Source organism: Gigantopelta aegis, chromosome 5 (assembly GCF_016097555.1).
Source record: "Gigantopelta aegis isolate Gae_Host chromosome 5, Gae_host_genome, whole genome shotgun sequence".
Classification (NCBI taxonomy): domain Eukaryota; kingdom Metazoa; phylum Mollusca; class Gastropoda; order Neomphalida; family Peltospiridae; genus Gigantopelta; species Gigantopelta aegis.
In genome coordinates, this window is record NC_054703.1 from 35,763,113 (window position 1) to 35,790,067 (window position 26,955).

General features: G+C 36.7%; 1 protein-coding gene across 1 annotated transcript; it reads right to left on the reverse strand.

Moving 5' to 3' along the window:
• Window positions 1-4,014: 4,014 nt before the first annotated feature.
• On the reverse strand, window positions 4,015-24,775 carry LOC121373124. The gene is made up of 10 exons (XM_041499575.1): window positions 24,154-24,775; window positions 23,012-23,227; window positions 21,494-21,724; window positions 18,959-19,087; window positions 17,298-17,450; window positions 16,807-16,950; window positions 13,625-13,771; window positions 8,854-8,997; window positions 7,756-7,855; window positions 4,015-7,099 (listed from the first exon to the last, which is right to left on the reverse strand). Exons 1-10 carry the CDS (start codon window positions 24,773-24,775, stop codon window positions 6,829-6,831), a joined length of 2,157 nt encoding a protein of 718 aa, XP_041355509.1. The 3' UTR covers window positions 4,015-6,828.
• Between the last annotated feature and the right edge of the window lie 2,180 nt (window positions 24,776-26,955).

Here is a 26,955-nt window from a genome sequence, read left to right on the forward strand (position 1 = left end):
AGAAGGGAATGTTTGGCAAACAATACACCTACATGTATACATTGTGTAATCAGCAGCTATTAATAAGAAGGGAATGTTTGGCAAACAACACACCTACATGTATACATTGTGTAATCAGCAGTTATTAATTAAGGGAAGCAAAGGGAATGCTTGGGACATGTATACATTGTGTAATTAGCAGCTATTAGTAAGAAGGGGATGACACACACACCCACATGTATACATTTTATCAGCATCTATTAATAAGAAGGGACTGTTTGGCAAACAATAACCCACAGGGTAATGTTAATAAGAAGGGAATGTTTGGCAAACAACACACCCACATGTATACATTGTGTAATCAGCAGCTATTAATAAGAAGGGAATGCTTGGCAAACGACACACCCACAGTATACATTGTGTAATCAGCAGCTATTAATTGGCAAACAACACACCTACATGTATACATTGTGTAATCAGCAGCTATTAATAAGAAGGGAATGTTGGCAAACGACACACCCACATGTACACATTGTGTAATCAGCAGCTATTAATGAGAAAGAAATGTTTGGCAAACGACACACCCACATGTATACATTGTGTAATCAGCAGCTATTAATAAGAAATGTTTGGGAATTGTGTAATGTTGAGAAGGGAATGTTTGGCAAACAACACACCTACATGTATACATTGTGTAATCAGCAGCTATTAATGAGAAGGGAATGTTTGGCTAACATGTACACATCAGCAGCTATTAATGAGAAGGGAATGTTTGGCAAACAACACACCCACATGTATACATTGTGTAATCAGCAGCTATTAGTTAATGTTTGGCAAAAGAACTTGGACATTGTGTAATGCTATTTAAGAAGGGAAATTTGCAAACAACACACCCCTGTACATTATGTCATCAGACGCTTGTTAAAAGAAAGGAATGTTTGTTAAATGACACCCCTGTACATTATGTCATCAGCAGCTTGTTAAAAGAAAGGAAATGTTTGTTAAATGACACCCCTGTACATGTTTGTGTCATCATTGTCATCAGCGCTTGTTAAAAGAAAGGAATGTTTGTTATATGACACCCCTGTACATTATGTCATCAGACGCTTGTTAAAAAAAAGGAATGTTTGTTAAATGACACCCCTGTACATTATGTCATCATCAGTACAATATGTCACCAGACGCTTGTTAAAAGAAAGGAATGTTTGTTAAATGACACCCCTGTACATTATGTCATCAGGCGCTTGTTAAAAGAAAGGAATGTTTGTTAAATGACACCCCTGTACATTATGTCATACCCAGTACATTGCTAATGTTAAAAGAAAGGAATGTTTGTTTGACAATGCATTACATCCCCTGTATAATGTTTTGAATGACACCCCTGTATATTGTGTCATCAGGCGCTTGTTAAAAGAAAGGAATGTTTGTTATATGATACCCCAGCGAACTGTTTTGTAATCAGAAGCTATTAGCAAAAGAATGTAACCCAGTATATTGTAGATACAACATCTAATAGATTTCAAATATATCATATGTGGGTACAGAGGGGAGAAACAGTGCTGAATTTGCATAGACTGTCAGCATATGCCAGCGTGCCATAGAAATGTTTTATTAATGTACTGTCAGCCTATGCCAATGTATGACAAAAAAACCAACAACATCCATTAAACATATACTGATCAAAACAGAAACTTCCGATTTGTACATATAGTATTTGTTGTTAAAGAATTCATTGTGTAATGAAATTATATAGGTAGTGTTAGCCTTGAGCTGTATTATCAGGATTCATGAATTTTATCGATTATTTTTGCACTGTTAATCGTCGACAACGTGACATTCAATTTGCACATGCATGCATGGTTCGACATGTCCCGTGTAGTATTCGGTCAATTTGTTTTACTTGTCTTACTGACACTGTTGTCAAGTGAACGAAAACGCTTCAAAATTTGTAAAAAAAATTAACGTTTTTTACATTGTATATTTTTAGTATGCCAAGAATACCCAATAATTTACGCGAACGGGCGATTGGCATGCTTGATGCTGGCATGTCGACAGAAGACGTTGCAAGGCATGTTGGGAGTTCTACTCGAGCGATACGAAATCTTCTTATAAGATTTCGAACGACAGGAAGCACCAACGACTTGCCATCTCGTGGACGTCCGCGTGTTACAATACGTGGTCAAGACCGCTATATCATGAACACGCATTTGCGCAATCGATTCCAAACTGCCACTGCTACTGCTGCTAACACACATGGGCTTCACAATAACCGAATCAGTGGGCAAACTGTTCGTAATCGTCTGCGGGAGAACGGTTTACATGCACGACGTCCTTACGTCGGATGCGTTTTAACGCAACGTCATCGTCTAAATCGTCTTAATTGGGCACGTGTACTCACTCGTTGGATACGGCGACGCTAGAATACCGTTCTTTTTTCGGATGAATCCCGATTTTCTTTACAACGTGGTGATGGTAGGGTGCGCGTCTACCGTTGGAGAAATGAACGCTATGCTGACTGTTGTGTTCTTGAACGAGATCGTTTCGGGGTTGGGGGTTCTGTCATGGTCTGGGCAGCCATTGCCCATGGTTATCGTTCACCACTAGTCGTCATTGATGGCAATTTAAATGCTCAACGTTACCGCGATGACATTCTCGCTCATCACGTCATTCCTCTGTTCCATAACAACGCCAACATCTCGATTTTTCAGCATGATACGGGTGTATACTACCAAATCAAATCCCATAGACGACAATAGTAACATATGTGGCTAAAACTCCTACCTGCAGCGTATCAATCAACATAAACGCCACGGATATAAATACTACCACCCCTCACACTTAAAGTGAATCAGAAAAAATTGGGGGTCAAGCTGCCTGTTTCTGAGATAACGGGTAGCGTCTATGACTACCCTAGTTCCGCACACAATTCGAGTACTTTTTTTACAGGTACCCCATACATGTTTCAAGCACAAGGCTACTTGACACATTGGTACTAGATGAAATAAAATTGCATATTTTTTTTACCCAGATGAAACTATTATTTTTTACAACCAACACACTCACATTTATAACCAATCACAGGACTTGTGGTGTTCACTTCTCTATCAAAAGTTGGGTGCACCTCGAACTTTGACCCAGCCGGAAGTTATTTTGGTTTAGTACTACTATAATGCCACCTCTCATACAGCTAGAGACACTGTAAATTTTCTTAGGACAAATAACATTGATTTCATTGATGACTGGCCCACTAAAACTCCTGATCTCAACCCCATCGAGCATGCCTGGGATAGTCTGGACAGACGATTGAGGCGTCGTCCCAACCCACCCGCTAACGTCAACGAACTTCGTCAAGCGCTCATTCAGGAATGGAACAATATTCCACAGGCAGAAATCAACACTTTAGTCAATTCTATGCGCCTGCGATGCACTGCAGTGGTCAATTCAAGAGGTGGACATACCAGTTATTAAGTGGGTGTTTTTATTTTTAACCCCTATCACACTTGGTCAAACTTTCTCCCAGTTTCTGTTAACCTATGGCCATGATTTTTGCACAAAATGATGCATCATGGAACACTATTTAAACGAATATATAACAAGTATTCCCCCGGTTTGTTTTCATCAAGTTATGTTCAAGCAAAGTTAGCGGAAGTTTCTTATTTTGTTCAGTATATATGAATTGAATGTATGCTAACGTGTGACAGAAAAACGGAGCAGATGTATGAAAACTTGTAATAGAATCAATGAATAAATCTTTAACGACACCCCAGCACAAACAAGACATCGGCTATTGAGTGTCAAACTATGAATTGTGACAGAGAAACTGTGCTAATTTAATAGACCTCTGATCACTTGTCCTAAATGGAACTGCCGTAAAGAGCAACATTTTAAATTCAAAATAATCTATCAAATGAATAATATTCACATTGGATATTGGTGATAGTGTTACGAACGTTAATTTAGTCAATTGATTAATATAGTTTGCATATTAATGAACTAATTAGCATAACTGTAATAAATACATAACATATAATGTAACAGTTTTCACTTTTGTTTTTATTTATGTAATTCAAATATGCAAGAAAGGATCAAGAAATCATTTTCATGATGTAGACTATTCTTCAAAAGAATGGTAAATGGTATATATATATATATATATAATGAATAAACTAGCTATAGAACAACCATCATTGCCATCTAAATTAATTAATTGTTTTTGTTCTGCAGATGCTAGAAAATAGCATTTGACAGGTAGATGTCGAAAATGAACATTTCACTCGTGACCCTTGCCGAAACATCTTTAAAGAATAACTCCCTCCCAATTCCAATATCGACGATGGTAAAAGCAAACAAATGAAAAGAAAAAAAAAACAGCACAAAACAACAGCAGACAAAAATTAACCACAACAACAAGATAAATAGCAAATAGATCTTCCACAATTTACTAGAATATTGGATTCGCATTCAATAGCTTTCGTGCTATTACATATTACTTTAACACCAATATCTAGCCATGTCCATTGACAATCAATACAGTATTATTAAAATGGCCTCAAAATTCGAATGGGTCCAGCTACAGAGATGCATGTACAGGTATCTCAAGAACCATGGCACCTAAAACAAACTCACTTCCATTAAACTAAGTATTGAGAAAATTCAGATCAATTCATTATGATGTGGAAGTGTACTATTTTATCTTTAAATGACTAACGACAGTTTACAATGCTTATGCATGGGTAACTGTGCGTTAAATTATAATAATTGTAAATTGGCATCCTGCGTGTGAAAACTATTATGACACTAGAGAGAAGACTTTTGATACGAAATGAAACACTATTGCAGGAACCTCTTACGTTTTGTCTCATTTTGACCAAGTCAAAGGGCGACATTCTGTGTTACTTTTCTGACGAAAGCGACGGCATCAACGTTTGCATTTAGCACCAAAGTTAAGATTTCGAGTTTAGCTCATTTGTCAAAAAAATACAATTCCTAGATCAATAAAACTTGGTACGTTATTGCATCTATATATACAATTGTGATGAACAATATATACCAAACCTACACAAAAATATAAAACTCACAATGTGAAAACATGTACAGAGAAACGTCCATTATTGGACATAGTATTGGTAAGTACAGGTACAAATCACACAATAAATAGGGTAATTCCATAGCTCAAGAGATATTACAGGAAAAATAAAATTTCATTATACAAAGGGTCAAAATTAATTAAGACGCCCAATTTTCAGAAAAAAAAAATCCAGTTGTATTCACAAATAAGCTTTTCCTAATGGTTCAGATATCAAAACATATAACATAATTTCAAAGCTAAATCAAACCCCTTACACCAAACTAATTTTGACACTTAATGTTACTCATCTTATAATGTCGATACATCACTTTACAAAATATGAGCTTTTAAAATATTTTATGAAAGAACGTTTCCACAAATTAGGATTTGAAGCAATGTGCTCGGTTAGTGTAACGTCCGTCACACACAATTATAATTGTTTAAGTGAGCAGGAAATGTGAAGGCGTATAAACATGTCCTTTGTAATTATCTTAGCAGACGTCAAAATAAAGATAAAAAATATATCAATCAGTCTTGAAGTTATGTGATTCGAATTTGAGAGTTGATAGGAAACTAGCATCAGGAAAAGTCTTCATTAGCATGTTTAGAATGAAATACTGTTTCACTGTTTTATCCATAAATATTTAGTACTTTAAGGGATTATACAGAGGTTTCGGTCCAAACAAGACTTCCGTTTGTCCCCCTCCAACCATGTAAACACGCAACCTGCTTTTTCCTTAATATGTATTAAAAAACACCCCACCAAAACAAACACTATCTTACCTTATGTTAGAAATTTAAAGCATTGTATTGATAAACACATTTGGTTTTACCTTTGACTGAATTATGTCATATTTTGTATAGACTTTTTGCAAGACATAATACACTTATGTACAAAATTATTTTAGATAAAAATTTCTATTGAGATACATGTGCTACAACGGATTATGATATCAGAAATGCATTGGTGTTAGAGATATTTATATTCTTAGTAAGAACATAAATAAATTTCAATTTTAATAATTTAAAATTATTGTATTTGCTGAATATATATTTCAAATGACTACACACTGAGGATTGTTCCTTTCACCCTTGTTCATACTGTGAGCTACTTCCAAGACAATAGTCAGTTCCAATTTCACCTCGTCAAAAATAAAGGTATATACTCAATAAAAGATACTGCACCGCAAATTAACCACAATCCAAGTTGTGACTGGTGAGGTCTTGAACACATGTATAATGATGAACTTTTGTTTAAAATTTGTGATGGGGATCACAAAGTGAGCATTATGAACGGAGTTAGTACTACCTGGAAATGGTTCTTCAAAGAGAACAATACATTCTATCTTACAGAGAAGATGACGAAGAAACATGACTAGGGAGGTTTGGTGTTGTCGAGATTCCCCATTTTAAATTAATCATATATGTTCATAAACCTATTATTATGAATGAACCCATGTCATATGACAGCAGCTACTGCTGTTACATATATGAAATGTTTCCATCTAAGAAACATCTATGTCGATACAAATGTCTTAACTGGAGAAAAAAGTTTATTACTGGAAGAGAGTGTGTGTTTAGAAATTTCTGATACAACAGTGTTTGACTTTGTAATTTTAAAGATATTTTTTTGTACAAAGCAAACGTCTTTTGTTTGTGAACAACAACAAAAATGTCATAAGGAACAAAGCATTTCAACAACTATCAATTAAAACAAAATTATGTAATAATATGTTCTCCTCGAATTAGTTATCCTTCAGTTGTCGGTGTGGCGAATGTCTTTACATTCCAGTTATTTTATCGTAGACATTCTGTGGTGATTGTAATGGATCAAGATGTTCATATTCGTTCAGCTGAATATCTTGTCCTGCATTGACGTTACCACTCTGATGAATGTCACCTAGGGGGCGCTGTGGAACATCATTTCTTGCCATGTCTCGTTCTTGACCAGTCTGTCTGTCCACGATTTCATAGTGTCTGCCATCTTCATTTGCTACATCAATGTTTTCTTTAGCTGCAGATCTTAACGGTGGCCTGTGACGTCTAACATACCTGAAATTATTATGATAAGAATACACGCTAATACATTCCTCTAGCAAAGTGGAGAATCCGGGGGTATTCTCAGCAGCAGACGTATAAAAATCTTACGATATTGTATGTGACACTGAATGACAAGATGATGACGCCGCACATACTTTAATTCGTCTCACCCCTGTATATTTAACTAGCTCATGTGAAAAATGCATCGGGTTACTCTTAACAACAAGAGGAGATAACTCTTGAAATCCGACTTGAGCAGGATAACACCGACATAATTTGTCATAAAAATAGTACTAAGAGTGGGAGAAATAGAGAATACCGTACTACACTAGTGGCCGTTAGATTCCATTTACCTCGTATTGAGTTATTTTAAAACGAATCTAACGAGCAAAATCCAGTTGGATACGTTTGTGAACAATGAGTTGTAAAATAAATGGTATCTAACGGACACGAATATAGTATTCTATTGCTTACATATCTTAAAAACAGTTTAAAATAATTTTAAACGCCATTTATGTACACATTGTAATAGGTATCCGGGCGTGATCCAGTTGTCGTGAAAGTACTCCTGTAAGAGCATAGGGTGGGGAGGGGAGCGACATCTAACCCGGCACTTATCACTCGAATCAACTGCACATTTGTATCATACTATATATAAAGACACTTACCAGAAGAAGGCCCCAGAAACTGCAACCAGCATGATGGAGACTATTCCTAACGCTGCGGCCATTGGAACATTAGTCGATCCACTGTCCTTCTGACTGATCTCTAAAGATTAAAGTAAATCACAGTTATTACATCCCGTACCAGCCTACGTCATCAAGGTGGTGTTGTTTGTTTGGATTTGTTTGTGTTTTTGTTGCGGGTGGGGACTTTATAAACTATGCTGGGTAGAAACAGAGGGCGACATTCATTGTATATATGTCCCATACTGGCAAATATACATAATAATAAATAAAAAAGTCATACATAAAAATCAAACATAAATGTTTATAATCATTGAGTGATCAGACGACTTATAAGTTATTACTGAATATAATCCAGGCATCTCGCTGCGGGTCCATACTCGAATTAATAGCACATGCTAGTTTGGTTTAACATTTGTAGAGTAGACTTGTAGAGTAGACTTACTTCGTTGGTCGATACACATCACAAACTTAACTTATATCTCGTGTTATTATGTTTGTTCCCATTATTTCAGTTCGGTCTGACAAAAAGAAGAAGAAAAAAAAATGTTTTAGAATTAACAAAAAAGTTATATTTTATGGGCAATTTATATAACCGTTAGTCAAGATATAAATAGAAGAGCAAAACACAACCGTAGAGTAGTGAGCACTGTCGTCTGTTCATATAGTTTGAAATGATATTCTGTAGATTTATTTATCGCAATAAACTCTTTATTAGATTAGTATTTTGTTATTTTCTTTCTACTAGTTGGAAACCCTTTATGTAAGTATGCAGGATACTACTACTACTACTACTACTATTAGTACTACTACTACTACTACTACTAATAAAAAAAAGCCCTAGAAAATATATAATTGCACATACAAATTGAAAATATTTTGTTATGTATAAAACAAATGCTCCTTTCCTTTACGTAAAACCACGCAATCATTAGGGGATGACCCCCCCCCCCCCCCCCCCCCACACACACACACACATAGACGTTTAGTGAAGGCTTGTATGGGGTATAGCGTATTTATTATGATTTTCCCTGTTGGGAAATACACCAATGACTACATATAACCGAAATAGTAACCTACCAGTACAGTCGACTCCCATCCACGATTGTTCACACTCTCCTCCACACGAACCAGTCACGTGATTACAGCTCGCGGCTTTATTCAGACAGTGTCTTCTTGTGCAGGTAAACCCACAATTGGCGCCATACAGACCAGTGTCACATGCTAGATGGAATAAAGTTAAATAAATAATAAAAGCTACACAACACCAATTCCATCTTACTAATACTATACTACTTCATAATACTACACTAGAAACACATAGCCTTGGCTAGGCATATACGGATCATGCAGTGCATGCTGGGTAATTGGAAAGATGGTTCATACATATAGGGTGCACAACCAAAATTGCATACATGGAGTGAATGTTATGGTAATTAGTAGCATCATATTCAAGCCTAACCATTACCCAGTCTGGAGCTGGACACGGTAAGACGTGTTTGTTTCGCTTGTGCACACGGCACGTGCTTTCGTGTGCCCGACTTGGGGATCCTTCATTTCGTTGTTTTTGTCAGCGAAATGAAGTTTCCTACTGGGATGTATGCGACCATTGGAACTGATTGAACGCTGGAACGCTTCTCATTCCGACAGCCTGCACCACCAGGTTCGATTCCTTTTTAGCGAGATTCCTTGCCTCCACGTCATTTCTCCGGCTGACTATGTGGAAGTTTTTTTCATGACTCGTATGACGGTCTTTCTGCTGAATGCCATGGTTGTTCACGTTTAGTCTCTACATGTCCGAGCCTGTCCTAGCAGCACTCGAAGATTGCCCGCCCCACTCTAAGAAGAAATAGGAAGCAGGGTCGGCCCCTACTACTCTTTTCTAGACTTCACTTTGCTTTATAGTGATACCATTTCGTATCCTCCGGAGTCGGGCCCGTCTGCACCACTGTACCAACCCATGACGACTGGACTATACCCGCCTGACACTCACTCTCGTTCGGACAGATCCGGCTTCTCAAGATCTGTATTTCAGCACAGCATTACACCTTCAACGTCTAAAGACTGTCAATCTAGGGGTTTTCTTGGCGGGATGCAACCCACCTCGTCCCTATAAGCGCTGCACCCAAACGGCCTTAACGAGGCCTCTCACGTGGACATATAGATCGGACTTTAAACTTTTAGACGTTCGTTCAAAATTTTATGTCGAAATTACTTTCTTTTTTAATATTATTAAATAGTCGGATCCTCTCTTCTTTCTCTTATATATTTTTGGAATGTCCTTCTAAAATGCTCCAAATTATATAAATATTCGGCCGAGCAGTCAATTATCTTTTATTTTTGGTTTGTAACCTTTTATTTATTTTTTGTTTTAAAATTCTATTAACTTTTTTACTAATTGCTATTTTCAAAATTCTGCCCATTTTAAACTCTACCCTCCCCCCCCCCCCCCCCCCACCCCCACCCCCGTCCCCCATCACGAGTCAGGCCACCGATCTTATCGGAGGCAGGACTCGGGATGGGCGTGTTCGAAACCCTGGTGGTATATGGGCACGTTAAACTAGTTATCTATCTATCAAGCCTAACTTGAACTGGATCCAGTAGGCTCTACTGAGATTAAACACTGACAATCAATTGCCTCAGATGGAAACCATTTTATATTCAATATAACTTGATTTCGTTTAGTTCTATTTTATTTTATTTAAATTAATTTGATGTGATTTGATTTGATTCAAGTCTAACTACTTTCCTCTTTGTGACCATAACAATTATGAACAATATTTCTATACTTAAGGATGTTTAGCTTGAAACATTATACTATGAACATGTGTGTGTGCTTTATGACGTCAGTTGTATGAAGGTGTTTATAGCCTGTACTAGAGTGCACTATAAAAGTAGTGGTTCTACAGACGGAGTTGGAGCTATGTGTATCATGGACAAGATCAGCTGTCCTACCTAAACAAAGCACACTCTGACGTCTCTGTCATAGCCTCGTTTTTATGGAATAAATCGTATGCAAAGATAATGTATTAAAACTGATATGCTAAAGGCAGATTGGTAATCGTCAGTATGTTACACATTTTAAACATTACACACACACACACACACACACACACACACACACACACACACACACATATATATACACACACAGTCGAACATGTATATAACTAATGACCACTCAAGGGACCTGGTAAAAGTGGCTGTTATATACAGGTAAAGAAAAACACATATAAAATAGTTTACTATATAAAAAAACCCTACTAAACTTGAATGTAGCCATTTTTGCGGGGGGGGGGGGGTGTGTTGAGATATTGGGTGGAACTAAATTTATATTATGGGTGCCGAAGGCACCCGAATCCAGCAAGTGAAGGGCGCGAGAGGTCTAGGGGGTTCGGGGGCATACTTCCCCGGAAACGTTTTAAATGTAGATTCTCTCAGAGGTGCATTCTGGAGCTATTTGTGATGGGGTTTTAATATTTTGTTTCAGGTATTTTGATGTTGTAGCGCGTACATATTTTTGATAAGACTTTAAGAACAGTAGTAAACTTTAACTACATTAAATGTGTGACACGTTGTGAAAACCTACCTGTGCTCGACTATGGGCCAGGCACGACTGAGCAGTGTCGCACTCATAACATAGAGCGATTGTACTCCAATATAACCGTCACTCAAAATATGGATACGATCATTGACAGATTTGGCAGAAGCAAGGGGCGAGACGCATATTTTTTCTAAGACCAGCATATAATACTCTTTAAAAAAGTAAGGGACCCTGAAATATTTATGTTAGAACGTACGTTTTGACCACAGACATCCTGGTAAAGAACGTTCATGTCTGTTTATCAACACACCAAAACACATTCCATAGTTTTCACATGCATCACGCAGTTGCCCGGTACACGTGCGTGGGATATCATTCTCGATTTTGACCATTTCCAGGAAGGTCGATTAATCACTGTGGAACATTATTTATGTCAATCGTTTTCATTCTGTTGATCATACAGTTGTTATTGTTTTGTTTTTAGTCATTTTTATTGTTTGAATTTGCATTTACTAATAAAATAACCCGTCAACTTTCAAATTTCACTTCTGACCCCAATCGTCCTTCAAAATCTTTGGTGGTCATAAAACCTGCTGTAATACTGAACTACCGGTTACAATGTTTGCCCAATTAATTCACTATTATCATATAACCATTTCCCACAGATAATATACCTTACAATTTTGGCAATTGTAAATTCTTATTAGAGTTCCCCTACTTTGTTTGAAGAGTATATAATAAGTGAACAGAACTAGTTACACTGTGAAACAATACATTTCTATTTTGCACTTTAATACTGGTTAATTGTAATCCATGTAAAATGCGTAGTGGTTCAATTGCAACCCTATATAGCTGTTTGGTAGTGCTTAATGCAAATGTGAATAAACGTTATCGAGATTCGGGTATTTTTTTTTTAAATACCTCTGAATTCAGCCTGACACCCCCACCCCACCCCCCCCACCCCCCAACCCCCACCCCGAAAAATTGGAGCCCGTACGGCTGTGAGGGGCTATATGATGAGTATAATGTTATCATTAACAGACAAGGATTCATAGTTTGAATTGAATCACTAAACGCGCGCGTAGTAAAAACAAAAAACAAAAAACCCCCACAAAAACAACCCATTAGTGTTTAAATTTTGGTATTGGGCATAGCTTTCGTTTTCTATTTGATGTATTGACAGCATGTAGTCATATTTAACTGACATTTTATAATTTTGATCAAGATATTTCGTAAACGTATTTATTTTATTGACCAGTTATATTATAATTTTTTTCTTTTCCGTAAGAAACGCGTTCATCGTTTCGCAGCTCTTGGCTGCACGTTTTTGTGCTTCGCTCTCTTTGCTCAGGTCGTCCCATGATAGTCGTAGTTTGTGAGTCGACAAAATAGCGCGCCATAATTACTTACATGATAGACTGGTTCTCAATTGAATATACCCATAAGGATGCCTTGTAATATCATTCGTGTAACGCATGTAGCTACTAATTTAGGCCAAACAATATTTACGGAAATTTGCGAACGCTGAAATTAATATTTGAGCTTCTAGGCCTACAGAGACAGCCAAATAATATCAAAGTGCGGGCTTATAATAATGGTTTCGAATAAACTAACATTTAATACAGCCATCTGTTAGAGTAAACGTTAAAATATTTTTTATAGCAAATAAAAAGCATTATACATTTTTGGGCGGAACTCCTATTCTCGTCGCACCCCCCCCCCCCCCCCCCCCCCCCCCGATACGGGCCTGATGCATAAGTATCAACAGTCGTCACAAAAATATAAAATAAGAGAGAAAAACATTATTTTACTACATAATGTTTTTATTCAAAACAAAAATTTAATACATTTTGTTGAATTTCATTCTATTATACACCTTTTAAAAAAAGTCATTTATCTTTGATTGCTTTCCACTGCATTCTGATACCTCTTAAACGACACGGAAACGGTTGCAGGTAATACATCAATATTCCTTACAAAAAGGGCTAGTTTCATGAGTATACATGTCAACGCAAGCCTTTCTTCAACCAATAACAAGTCGACTTGCAAATTAATTGACCGATATTCAGATATAAGATACAAATACGATTAATGATGAACTGGGACATGTACCTGTTTTGTTAGAATTTAAGAAAAACAACTGTGACAGGTCAATACATCTATATATTTTGTTACCGTTATGGCAGAGAGAGAGAGAGAGAGAGAGAGAGAGAGAGAGAGAGAGAGAGAGAGAGAGAGAGAGAGAGAGAGAGAGAGAGAGAGAGAGAGAGAGAGATAGAGAGAGAGAGAGAGAGAGAGTTTTCTTACGTTCCATACAACTTGGTTTCTTCCATCCTGGCGTACAGCCATTTTTACATGTTCCACTTTGAGCATCACATGTTGTACTGTCTTCATCACAGTGTCGTTCACGACATCTTAACGTACACCCAGATCCAAACGTACCAGGAGGACATGCTGTGCATTAATACAGAGAAACAGCATATTACTATAAACCTGTTATGGTGGCATACATTTTCGTATATGAACAGAAAGCTATCGAAATATAACAGTCATTAATTTGTATCAACAAAACGCAAATAATGACTTGTAGATATGAATGGTCGGCAAAATATGATGGCAGTTAATGGAATTGAACTGATAACAAAGAGTATCAAACCTGTATGACATATGAGTTAAGATAATGTTGTTTGTATTCTAATTACATGTTGTATTGGTAGAATGGTATACAGATCACATAACTATTAACAATACATTTATGTATGCATATAAAATATCCATTTCTACTAATGAAGAAAATGTTTCCTCTAAGTCTACGTGTAAAAAGTCACCAAATGTTTGACATCCAACAGCCGATGATCATTAAATCAATATGCATGTATTATAGTGGCGTTGTTAAACAAAACAAATTTGAAGTCAACTTAATTTTTTTAAATTAAATTTTGTTTAGACATTCATTAAATGTTACAACCAAATAATATTACATTTAATAGGAAAACCCCAAACAAACAACAACACAAACCCAACAAACAACCCCCCCCCCCCCAAAAAAAAAAAAAAAAAAAAAAAAAAAAAAAAAATATATATATATATATATATATATATACACATACATACATACATACATAATATACATACATACATATATATATATATATATATATATATATATATATATATACATACATATACATACATACATACATACATACATACATACATACATACATACATACATACAAGTCTCAAGGATATCTTAGTCTCCACCCGACTACATGCCGCTTAAGCCTCTAAGCCAATCCATTTTTCAGTGGTTGGTTTGTTGTTATCCCTTTCCTAACAATTTTTTAAAAACAAATACATCGTATCCGGCTGTAAACAAAACATAGTACTAGCCAAATAAATTTAAAACAAGACCGAAAAACAGTTATATTTTGTATATCACAACGGTCAATTTAAAATCAATTTCGAATCCCTGGGGCAAAATTAGAAAATAACAATTTTTTAGTTTTAAAAAATTCCTGAGCCAGTGCGTTCATTCATTCTTAAATACATACATACATATATATATATATATATATATATATATAATATATATATATATATATATATATATATATATATATATATATATATATATATATAGTACAGTCGAACTTGGTCTAACGGTCACCTGTATCAAACGATCACCTGCCTTAACGGCCAATATAAATCCCCCCAATGCATTTCCTTCTTTATTTGACCTGTACATAACGGTCACCTGTCCATAGCCGCCAGCGGCCACTATTTTTCACCCAAAATCACAGGATGAACCTGCTATAAGGGTCACAAGATGATCGTCGTGAAGACGTTTTTGTTTTTGTTTTTTTTTAATCCTGGTTATGTCTTTACTTTTTGAATCAGCTTAAAAATTATAAATTAAATGTGTTTATTTGGCCATGTCTGTAGCTTTGGGTTTATTTTCCGTCAATGTAAAGTTCCATTGTAATTCTCTGATAATTGAAAAACAAACGGACCCTCAGTAACTTCTGTGACACTGAACAGTAGACGACTTCCCATTGGCTGTATATAATGTAATCTGTATGTATGATCACTCTATTCATTCTCAAGAAACAAAACAAATGAAGTGTTAAGTTAGGTGTCTGATTGTTTCTAGCTAGAGATGATTCAGACCATGAAACTCAAATACCGCAAGCGTCAACTGCAGCATGTTATTTCTGCCATGGAACAAGATGAAAGCAAATGTGGCACACAGTTGTTAAAAGATATTAACGTCCTCCAGACCATTTATTGGATTCACAGTTCCTGGAAAGAAGTGGAATCTTCAACAATTAAAAGGTGTTTTGAAAGGTGTGGATTTCAGTCTGTCGAAGAGAATACATCAAACGGAGACAACAGCGATGAGGACGACGGTGACGACGATGTACCCCTGTCCATCATAGCCAAGTCAAAGGAATTGTTTGGGTTACCATTACATGAAGTTGCTGACTGTGATACACACGTCAAGACGTGTGACGAGTCTGTTGTTGATTGGGCTAGACCTGCATCGGTTCTTTTGAAAGAAATGGATAGCAATGAATCGGGCCAAAGTGATGATAGTGACGAAAATGATGATGGGTGTGATGAAGGCGAGATTGAAAGTAGGAAACAAAAGGTGTGTTCAATAACAGAAGCGGAGAAGTATGTGAGTTACTTGAAAGAGTTTGCTCTATTTCATAGCAGGTGTGACATTCTAAGCGCTACCATGGATATAGAAGAACATGTGTCTTCGATGCGAGTGGAATGCTATGGGAAGCAATCCAAAATTGGTGACTTCTTTAAAAAGTGAATAAACAAAATAGGTGTGTTATTTGTGTACTATCATTGTATTGTGTTCTATTGACATGGACAGTCTCATGTAATAAAAAAACATCTTATTTATAACACGTGTATCTTCTTTTTTATGACAGTTGTGATATATTTTAATATATGTGTTCTAATTTTGAACCTGTATATAAGGGTCACCTCTCTATAACGGCCACTTTTGTCAAGTCCCTTGGGTGACCGTTATATACAGGTTTGACTGTATATATATACACAAAACCTCAATATCACCAACCTAACCAACACAGTGATGTTCTATAGTGGCGTGGTGTCATAACGCCGTTCTACAGCCGTGTGATGCCATAGCAGTGTTCTGTACAAGGGCGATGTCATGGAAATCTTCTACATTGGTGTGATGTCAAAGCAATGGTCTATGGAGATGTGATGTTATAGTAATGTTCTGTAGAGGTCTAGTTTCATAGAAATGTTCCAGGGCGGTGAGATTCCATAGCGGTATTCTCTAGATGTGTCATGTCATAGCAATGTTTGATAGCAGCGATATGTCATAGCATGGTCTATACAGACGTGACGTCACAGTTATGTGGTTTATACCGTTATAATACCTGCTGTGCAATAGATACAACACTGATAATTTTGAACCATTTTGAATAATAAAGTGATGTGCATACCCTTAGTACAATCTGATAATATGTATCCACGATCGCAGCCATGATCACACTCTCCAGTTACGTGATTACATGAGGTCTCTCCAAGACAATGTCTTTCACTGCAGAGCTGGTTGCATCCATGACCATATCGATCAACTGGGCATTCTAAAATATTCACAGTCAAATACATGTATGTGTTATATACGCTGCACTGAAACATTTTGCGAGCGCAGAAATTAAATAGTGTTAATATATATGAACATAGTCTACGACATACACTTATTATGAGTCTGGCATACATGCCTTACTAATTTATGACATGTACCTGTTATGGTTCTATAACATACATTTCTCACTAGTCTATGACATACAGTTGTTGCAGGTCTATGATATGCACTTATCACGGATCTATGACATAACTTGTCACGGGTTTATGACACACGACCCAGGTCTGGAATACTAATCCAGAATACTAGCTTTTAATAATTAGATAATAAAGCCATTGGTCTTACTCTGTGTACAAGATGTTCCAGTCCAACCTGTTTCACATCCATTGTTACACTGTCCATCTGTGTTGTCACACCTGGATATTCCGTTAGTCTGATCACAGTGTCTGTTGGAACAACTAGCATTGCACAGTGAACCATAGTGGTCAGAATCACACACTGAAAATAACATTATAGTAATGTACAGTCAACCATAGTGGTCAGAATCACACACTGAAATAACATTGTAGTAATGTACAGTGACCCATAGTGATCAGGATCGCACAAAAAAAATAACGTTATAGTAATGTACAGTGACCCATAGAGATCATAATCGCACAAAGAAAATGACATTATAGTAATGTACAGTGACCCATAGAGATCAGAATCACACAAAGAAAATGACATTATAGTAATGTACAGAGACCCATAGAGATCAGAATCACACACTGAAAATGACATTATAGTAGTGTGCACAACCACACACTGAAAAAGGACATTATAGTAATGTACAGTGGACCATAGTGGACAGAATGACACACTGAAAATGACATTATAGTAAGGTACAATGGAACATAGTGGACAGAATAACACACTGAAAATGACATTATAGTAATGGACAGTGGACCATAGTGGACAGAATCACACACTGAAAATGGCATTATAGTAATGGGCAGTGGACCATAGTGGACAGAATCACACATTGAAAATGACATTACAGTAATGGACAGAATCACACACTGAAAATGACATTATAGCAATGTACAGTGGTCGTTAGTGGACAGACTCGCACATTGAAAATAACTTCGATAAAAACTCGTATATATAAGTGATTAAACGTTAACATAAAGAAACACTTGTACATATAACTGGTATAAAGTTAACACAGAGAAACAATCAAATATATAACTGATTAGATTAAAACATAGAGAAACAGTCGTACATATAACTGGTTAGAAGATAACACAGAGAAACACTCGTACATATACCTGATTAGAAGACAACACAGAGAAACACTCGTACATAGAACTGGTTAGAAGACAACACAGAGAAACACTCGTACATATAACTGATTGGAAGACAACACAGAGAAACACTCGTACATATAACTGATTAGAAGATAACACAGAAACACTCGTACATATAACTGATTAGAAGATAACACAGAGAAACACTCGTACATATAACTGATTAGAAGATAATACAGAGAAACACTCGTGCATATAACTTATTAGAAAACACAGAGAAACACTCGTTTATATTACTGATTAGAAGATAACAAGAGAAACACACGTACATATAAATGATTATAAAATAACGTGAAATACAAATATAAAAATGTATACTTTAACCATAAAATAAGTGTTGCTAGCACTCTGTTATTTGATAACAGGCTTGCAACTACCCTTTTAGACTAGCTCTATTACATAACTTCACAAACCCATACAATTAAGAAAATAAATTACGTATGTGAAAACGTGTACAAAACAAATTGCTCTTGCCATTAGCTTTTACATTTCGTATTCAAATATAGGTATTGGAAACTGTAAATGTAAACTGTCTTACCGTTTATGATAATCACATTTTGATTACTTTTTGAAGAAGATATTAATTTTAAAATGCTAATTGCACTGTGACTTATGACGTAGTTGTTACATCATATGGTTGACTTTGTAATATTGCCATACCACTACATTGGGTTCCAGTCCAGTTTTGTTTACATCCACCCACGCATTCTCCAGTTACATAGTTACACGGTTGACCTTGACAGTGGCAGAACTCGGTGCAGTTACCTCCAAACGTACCAGCGTCACAAACTGAAATTGGGAAAACTAAACCTGTTAATATATATATTATTAGGGGTTATTCCTTCTGGTGTGTGTGTGTGTGTGTGTGTGTGTGTGTGTGTGTGTGTGTGTTTGTGTGTTGTTTTTTGTGTTAGCCTATTAACTATATATCTTTTATATACTAATATGCATGTTTATACAAACACCATGTACATATAAATTAATTCTCAGTTCAATCGATTGTGAGTTAGATATTAATAAGAAAAGAAAAAAGTAAGTATATGTAAACATGATCTAGTAACAACATACCTTTAGTATGCATATGTTTACAAAATAGAAACATCGTTTTGCAATAAAACTGTAGATGTAAGAAAAACACTCTACGTAAATATTGATTAACAGAACATTGTGTAACAGTCACCTAATATAATTTGTTAATGCATTGCGTAAGTTGTCATGCCATCCCATACTCCATAACTAGCATATATGTGTTAAATGCAATGGTATATGATATCCTGTAACATATGGGACCAACATAGTGAAAATATGAAATTCTAAGTCAGTATAAAAGCATTTATGTATTGGCTTGAAGTTAAGGTCTGTAGTTAACAGTATTTATAATAATTCACTCGCAGACACTTGAATATTTGCTGCAACAAATGAACTATTACAAACAAAATACCAACACATGTATATCACGCTTCAAGCTCATGCATATCTTTTGTAACGCTTCAGGCATCTTTGGACAAGTTGGGTGTTCTATTTGTTTGACCTTTTAAACTACCTATGGACAACTACCCGAGCCCTCATTGACTATTTATAAGATTAAAACGTAGTATTAAAATGGGCATGGGCCGATAACTGCGCCCATGGCGGGCGTTCGCTACAGCAGCTTGCTCTTAATGTACACATTAAATCCTATGACTTGACCTGACCTGACCTGACCTGACAATAACAAATTATTCCGGAAAGCTTGTGTCAGTACTCTGCCCAAGATGTCTCAATTGGGACACGTTGGGCTGGTGTCTGCCACTGGGACATATTTGGCTGCTATATTCCTGGCTAGCGATTTTTGAAGCTATTTTAGTGCTACGAAATGGTAAAACCATTGTAGGCTATGACGTCACTATAGCACACACCATAGATACGTCATAGCCTACGATGGTTTTACGATTTCGTAGCACTAAGATCATTTACAAAATATGAGCCCAGACCTCCAAAGCTACAAGTCATGAGGATCAGGCTTATGTTGTTTACGTTTTGTATATTTTTTACCATTTAATTATCATATACCTAAGACGTCTGTTTACGAGGCAATGTCTTCAAGATTTGCTCTATACCATTTGGCGTTTCGAGTGCAGCAACATATTCGATTTCTACTGTCATGTATATCAGTATAGGGTTGGTGTGCCAGATATTCATAATACTATCTATTTCAGTCTATAGTTTTTGAAACGATTAAATGGAAAGTCCATTGTACGATTAACAGAACCTTTTTGTCAAATAAAATTACATATTAAATACATTTTCCTTGTCCGGAATAACAGTTTCTGTATATTGAATATGTTTTCGGTCGTTTACTAATGTTTGTAGCAGTCATTGACCATTTTAATTCGTAAAATATGTTTTCTTCGTACGTTCGAAATTATTATATGGTGAAATCCGATTTGAGCTGCTACAAAAATTCGGACATCAAACACCGTATTTATACAACTACTTATATTCTAAATAGGAAAATATTTTAATGTGTAATTTTGGTTTACAAAAAAGGATGTTAAACGTAAACATGTTACAAAGGCAGCAAACTCGAGACAGTGCCTTTAACTCACTAAATATTTGAACTTCACAAAAATCCATTCCCGTTCCAGCGAGATGAAAGTCAATGTCTAAGTCGTCGTTGTCAGTCTCCTGGTACAGTGTGATGTACTAAGCCGTGGTGTCACAGGTAATATGCGTTACATCCGGGCTATACAGCATTGTTGCACCACACAGATGACATGTGAGCTGTACGCACGAGCATCATCCCTACGGGTATGCCCTCAGCGTGAATTAATTAGTTTTAGTGGGGTTTTATGTTTTCGGTCGTTTTGTTTCTTTTCCTTTGTTGTTGTTGTTGTTTGTTTGTTTTTTGTGTGTGTTTTTGTGTGTGTTTTTTGCTTTGCTGTATTTTTTTATTTTTATTTCTTTGTTTTAGTTTGGATTGTATTTAGATTAAATGTTTTTTTAAATATCGAAAACAATACCCTACAATTGTATTATACCACTTTACATATTGTGTTGAATCTTGTATCTTTATTAACGAATCACAGTTTCAATTTGGTCTGAATATCTTAAACATATTAGTATATTCTTGTTAAGATGAGAACAGTACGAATTAGGCTGTGATATATTCACAATATTGTTTATTTCAGTCTATATATGAACAGATTAACTCACTGAACACTTCCACTTCACAAAAATCCATTGCCGTTCCAGCGGATTGATATTTTGTATCTAAGTCAGTGTTGTCTGTCCCCTGGTACAGTGTGATGTACTGAACCGTGGTGTCGCAGGTAATACGTGTTACATTCGGGCTATTTACCGTGGCTGCACCACACAGATGACCCGTGTTAATCTGGTTCCGGTATAAAGAACTGTACACATGAACACCATTCCTGCGATATGGGTCTGTAAATATAAACACAAACGATCAGCATTGCTGGCCACATTCTTAGACCAAATCTCTGGCACATATCAGAAGTTGTACCCAGGAAGACAGTATATCGATATTACTAGAGCGGCGCTATTGCAAAAAGTGGCTGAAAAATTATGTTTAATGTCCCCAAAAGCCATAATTATGGCTACATTATAGCTTATTAGAAAGCTTAGTATGTCTAGTTTATGACATGAGAGGCCCTGGTGTGGTGGCCAAATGTGGTCGTGATGTGGGGGAAATGGCGTACAAATTCCATATTTACAAGTAAATAGTGATATCTCGTAATTGTTTTTCTTTTAATAATCAGCAAAGATTTTAATTCCAATAATCATGAAACTTATATTTGCCACACAAAAGTTGTTGTTTAAAAAAAGAAAAAAAGAAGCATATTCATGAAAAACTTATCTTTCACTTAAAAACTTTCCGAACTTGCCCACTTTTATTTTCAGAAAACTGGTGCCACACGCCATATCGCTATGTATGTGTGTGTGTGTGTGTGTGTGTGTGTGTGTGTGTGTGTGTGTGTGTGTGTGTGTGTGTGTGTGTGTGTGTGTGTGAGAGAGAGAGAGAGAGAGAGAGAGAGAGAGAGAGAGAGAGAGAGAGAGAGAGAGAGAGAGAGAGAGCGAGAGCGTGTGTGTCCGCCCGTCCTTGTGTGTGGGTGTCCGCCACGTCGTGTGTGTGTGTCCGCCTGTACATCCGTGTGTGTGTGTGTGTGTTTGTGTGTGTGTCTTTGTGTGCGTGTGTGTGAATGAATGAATGAATGTTTAACGACACCCCAGCACGAAAAATACATCGGCTATTGGGCGTCAAACTATGGTGATGCATATAAATAAAGTGATGATCAACATCAATATAAAAATTCAAGATTTAACTAAAAACAGTGTAAAGAACTGTGCAAAAATACAAATATCACAGATAGATGCTGACTTTTACTCAAAATTTCAATTGTATCAATTGTGCTGTATTGGCCATTCTCAAAAAGAATGTTACACCCCTCCACCACGGTGAGGTTACAGCACGCGCAGGGGCGTGTGTGTGTGTGTGTGTGTCCGCCAGTCCGTGTGTGTGTGTGTTGTGTGTGTGTGTGTGTGTGTGTGTGAGAGTGTGTGTCCGCCCGTCCGTGTGGGTGTGTGTATGTGTGTGTTTGTGGGTGTTTGCCAGTCCGTGTGTGTGTGTGTGTGTGTGTGTGTGTGTGTGTGTGTGTGTGTGTGTGTGTGTCTGTGTGTGTGTGTGTGTTTAAATATGTTATATCTACTTACAATCCATCCTGAAGTGTACAGTCACGTCGTATATGTAATGTGGTTTTCCCAGATCCACTTCCCACCAAGAGTTATCTTGAAACACATCAGTGAGTATACACATTGTCACGTCATACACGTTATCAGGGTAATTCCCGTCAACACCATTTGATGGAGGTGTTTTGTTGTATTCATAGTGAGAATTCTGGGAGGCAGGTTTGTTCAACGCTACATTATCTGAAATAATAATAATAATAATAATTATAATAATATTATAATAATAATAATAATAATAATAATAATAATAATAACCTATAATAAAATACACAAGGCTTTTTTCAAAGTATACGACCGTTCTAACCGCTTCTCCTCTTTTAATTTACATTATTTATTGTAGTTGTGGCCATTCTTTTCAAGATAAGTCCACTTTGTGTTCTGTTATCAGTGGCGGATCCAGGGAGGCAATGACATGAGGCGAAATTCCAATGGAACTTTGAGGGAGGTTTGGAGGGGATCGTAAAAAAAAAGAAAATTACTATATAATAAAATTATAACTGTTGAAACACACACAAAATATTGTTTAAAACGTGATCATCTTTGTACTTGGATCTTTTCGAGCTCAGATTCATTCCACTAGTCTACCGTACACACATCGTGCTAAATATAACGTACACATGAATTCCATAGACACAACTGCAATGGGTACCGCCATGTTTATCACTTAACATGGAAGTGGCAATATACACAGCGGCCGTATACACAACATTGTTTAATGAAACAAAGAAAGGAAGTTTGTTTTGTTTAACAACACCACTACAGCACATTGATTTATTAATCACCGGCTGTTGCATGTCAGATATTTTGACGTATAGAGAGAAAATCCACTACATCTTTCAATTACTAGCAAGGAATTGTTTTATATGCACCATCAGATAGGATAGCACATACCACGGAACGAGAGTATTAAGCAAGCGCTTTACCACTGGGCTATGTTCCGCCCCTTGGCTAACGAGGGCTGAATAGTTTGGTCACCATACCCCACCTAAACCGTATTTGTAGTACGGGTTACATATAATGGTACAATAATAATAACAATAAAAAAAAAAAAATAAAAAAAAAGTAGTAGCAATAATAATATTAATTAAAAACTCCCCATTCCGTACTGAGATCGGCCAATACCGAGAACGGACCCAGTGTGAGCGTGCCTGAACCTTGAGTGGGTATAGTCATACTAGAGACCGGACCCAATGTGGGCGTGTCTGAACCATGAGTGAGTATGGTCATGCCAGAGACCGGACCCAGTGTGAGCGTGCCTGAACCTTGAGTGGGTATAGTCATACTAGAGACCGGACCCAATGTGGGTGTGCCTGAACCATGAGTGGGTATAGTCATACCAGAGACCGGACCCAGTGTGAGCGTGCCTGAACCTTGAGTGGATATGGTCATACCAGAAACTGGACCCAGTGTGGGCGTGCTTGAACCTTGAGTGGATATGGTCATACCAGAAACTGGACCCAGTGTGGGCGTGCCTGAACCTTGAGTGGATATGGTCATACCAGAAACTGGACCCAGTGTGGGCGCGCTTGAACCTTGAGTGGATATGGTCATACCAGAAACTGGACCCAGTGTGGGCGTGCCTGAACCTTGAGTGGATATGGTCATACCAGAGACAGGACCAAGTGTGGGCGTGTCTGAACCTTGAGTGGGTATGGTCATACCATGTATGGGACCCAGTGTACGTTCGTTTTTCCTTTCATTCTTTCTTTCGTTCTGTATTTCTATCATTCTGTAATACATTTCTAATTCAGTCATTCAGGAGACGCATCAGTAATATTAGTCAGGTCAGTGAAGTGTTTGAAATTGGGTATCTGACTGCTAAGGGCTGAGAAATTACAAATCTGTTATTACCTAATAAAAATATAATACAAATAACTGTTTAATATATATATATATATATATATATTTTACTTATGTTGCATGTTGGTCCAGACCATCCTTTTTTGCAGTTCCCAGAACATCCTGTGGCATCATCACAATCGGAAGTGCAGTGACACGTGTAACTGCAGTCTAAGCCATACCGACCGTCTGGACAAACTCCTAGAAAGGAAAACAGTGACACAGATCATAGCCTCTATTAGAAACATACTTATCTGCCATTGATTTGCATAGCGCTAAGCGGCCGCAATCAGCCACTAAATGATTTCCGGCGCGTTCACGCTCCAGTTGCTTGTAACAAAGGCCCATTGTCACTACTTAATTGTGGAGTAGTCATCGACTTGTTCTTTTATTTTTTGACGTTAATAAACTTTTATATTACTATTATTGTTTGTCAGATTGTCTGCAAACTCTTAAAATGTCTTTAAATGTTCACTTACAATCGCACACAAATACGTATTCAATGCTTAGAACAATACTGAACTAATGTCCACTACACGATCACGTTCAGTAACACATCATCAATTCGTTTAACAAATAATAATGTAGCAATAATACACTCTTTATTTTCACATTAAAACATTAACACATTCAAATGCTATTAAAACAATTTCTGCATGCAGAAAGTGTAAAATACGGGCCGAATTTACAAAGTCTGTTTTTCTTAAATGTCTATTGTTAGTACATGACTTTGTCAGAGACAACATAGGCGTTATACATTCGGCAAAATTAGTTCCTACTTTGTTACGATACCCACCTGATGTTACACGAAAACGCGTATACGTCCAGATTATGACGAATAACATACACATCGAGTATTCCGACATTTTGTAACACTGTGAAACAGGAATGTAAATGAGAAGGTATTTGGCTAGGGTAACTGTTTGGGTATTGAGCTAGTGTACTGATTTACATGTTCTATACGTTTCATAGTATAAAGCATAATAATACATACGTCTCATTGAAAGGTCTGTGTAATACGCTTCAGTCAAAGCTTTCATTTCAGCTAGGATTCGTGCTTATATTCAGGTGAAGTCAACGCTGTCCTGAACACAACTAGCTGTCGTGATAAATGCTTAAGTGGTTAATTGGAAAGAAAGAAAGAAAGAAATGTTTTATTTAACGACGCACTCAACACATTTTATTTACAGTTATATGGCATAAGACATATGGTTAAGGATCACACAGATTTTGAGAGGAAACCCGCTGTTGCCACTACATCGGCTACTCTTTCCGATTAGCAGCAAGAAATCTTTTGTTTGCGCTTCCAACAGATAGGATAGCACAAACCATGGACTTTGTTGAACCAGTTATGGATCACTGGTCGGTGCAAATGGTTTACACCTACCCATTGAGCCTTGCGGAGCACTCACTCAGGATTTGGAGTCGGTATTTGGATTAAAAATCCCATGCCTCGACTGGGACCCGAACCTAGTACTTACCAGCCTGTATACCGATGGCCTAACCACGACGCCACCGAGGCCGGTCTGGAAAGAAAGAAAAGACACATATGAGAAAACATGTTTATCATATGATTTGGATGTAAGCGCCGAAATGAACGCATTTAATTCAATGAAATATATTATAAATATATATATATATATATATATATATATATATATATATATATATATATATATAATATTTCACTGATACACTATCCTGGCGAAACAGATCCGCTAGCTATCATTCTGGATCAGTTTGTAGTTGTTAGTGATTAATAAGAAAGAAACGAAATAGATACTCCAAAGGCCGTGGTATGTAGTGTCCTGTCTGTGGGAAAGTGTATTTGTAAAAAAAAAAAAAAAAACCCACATTCCTTTCTGCTAATGGAAAAATGTAGTGTTTTTTCTCTGAAGACTACTTGTTAGAAATATCAAATGCGCTTTAAAATAATAAAATACGATATTCCTTTTATTTGGGTAATAAAATGATTGTGAAACGATTCAAATATACAGGTTAACAGACTTGTATTCAACATCCCGACTCTTCTTCTGTACCTCTTCTGACTGACTCTCTCTCTCTCTCTC

Bases quoted from the DNA above. Each gene is read 5' to 3' on its own strand.
- LOC121373124 (XM_041499575.1), bottom strand. From the start codon at position 24,775: ATGATAGAAATACAGAACGAAAGAAAGAATGAAAGGAAAAACGAACGT. The intron at 19,088-21,493 runs GTGAGTTAATCT...TCCCAATTTCAG, and splicing joins TTGTGAAGTGGAAGTGTTCA to TTTGTGACGCTGGTACGTTT. The intron at 17,451-18,958 runs GTATGGCAATAT...TGTTATTTTCAG, and splicing joins GACTGGAACCCAATGTAGTG to TGTGTGATTCTGACCACTAT.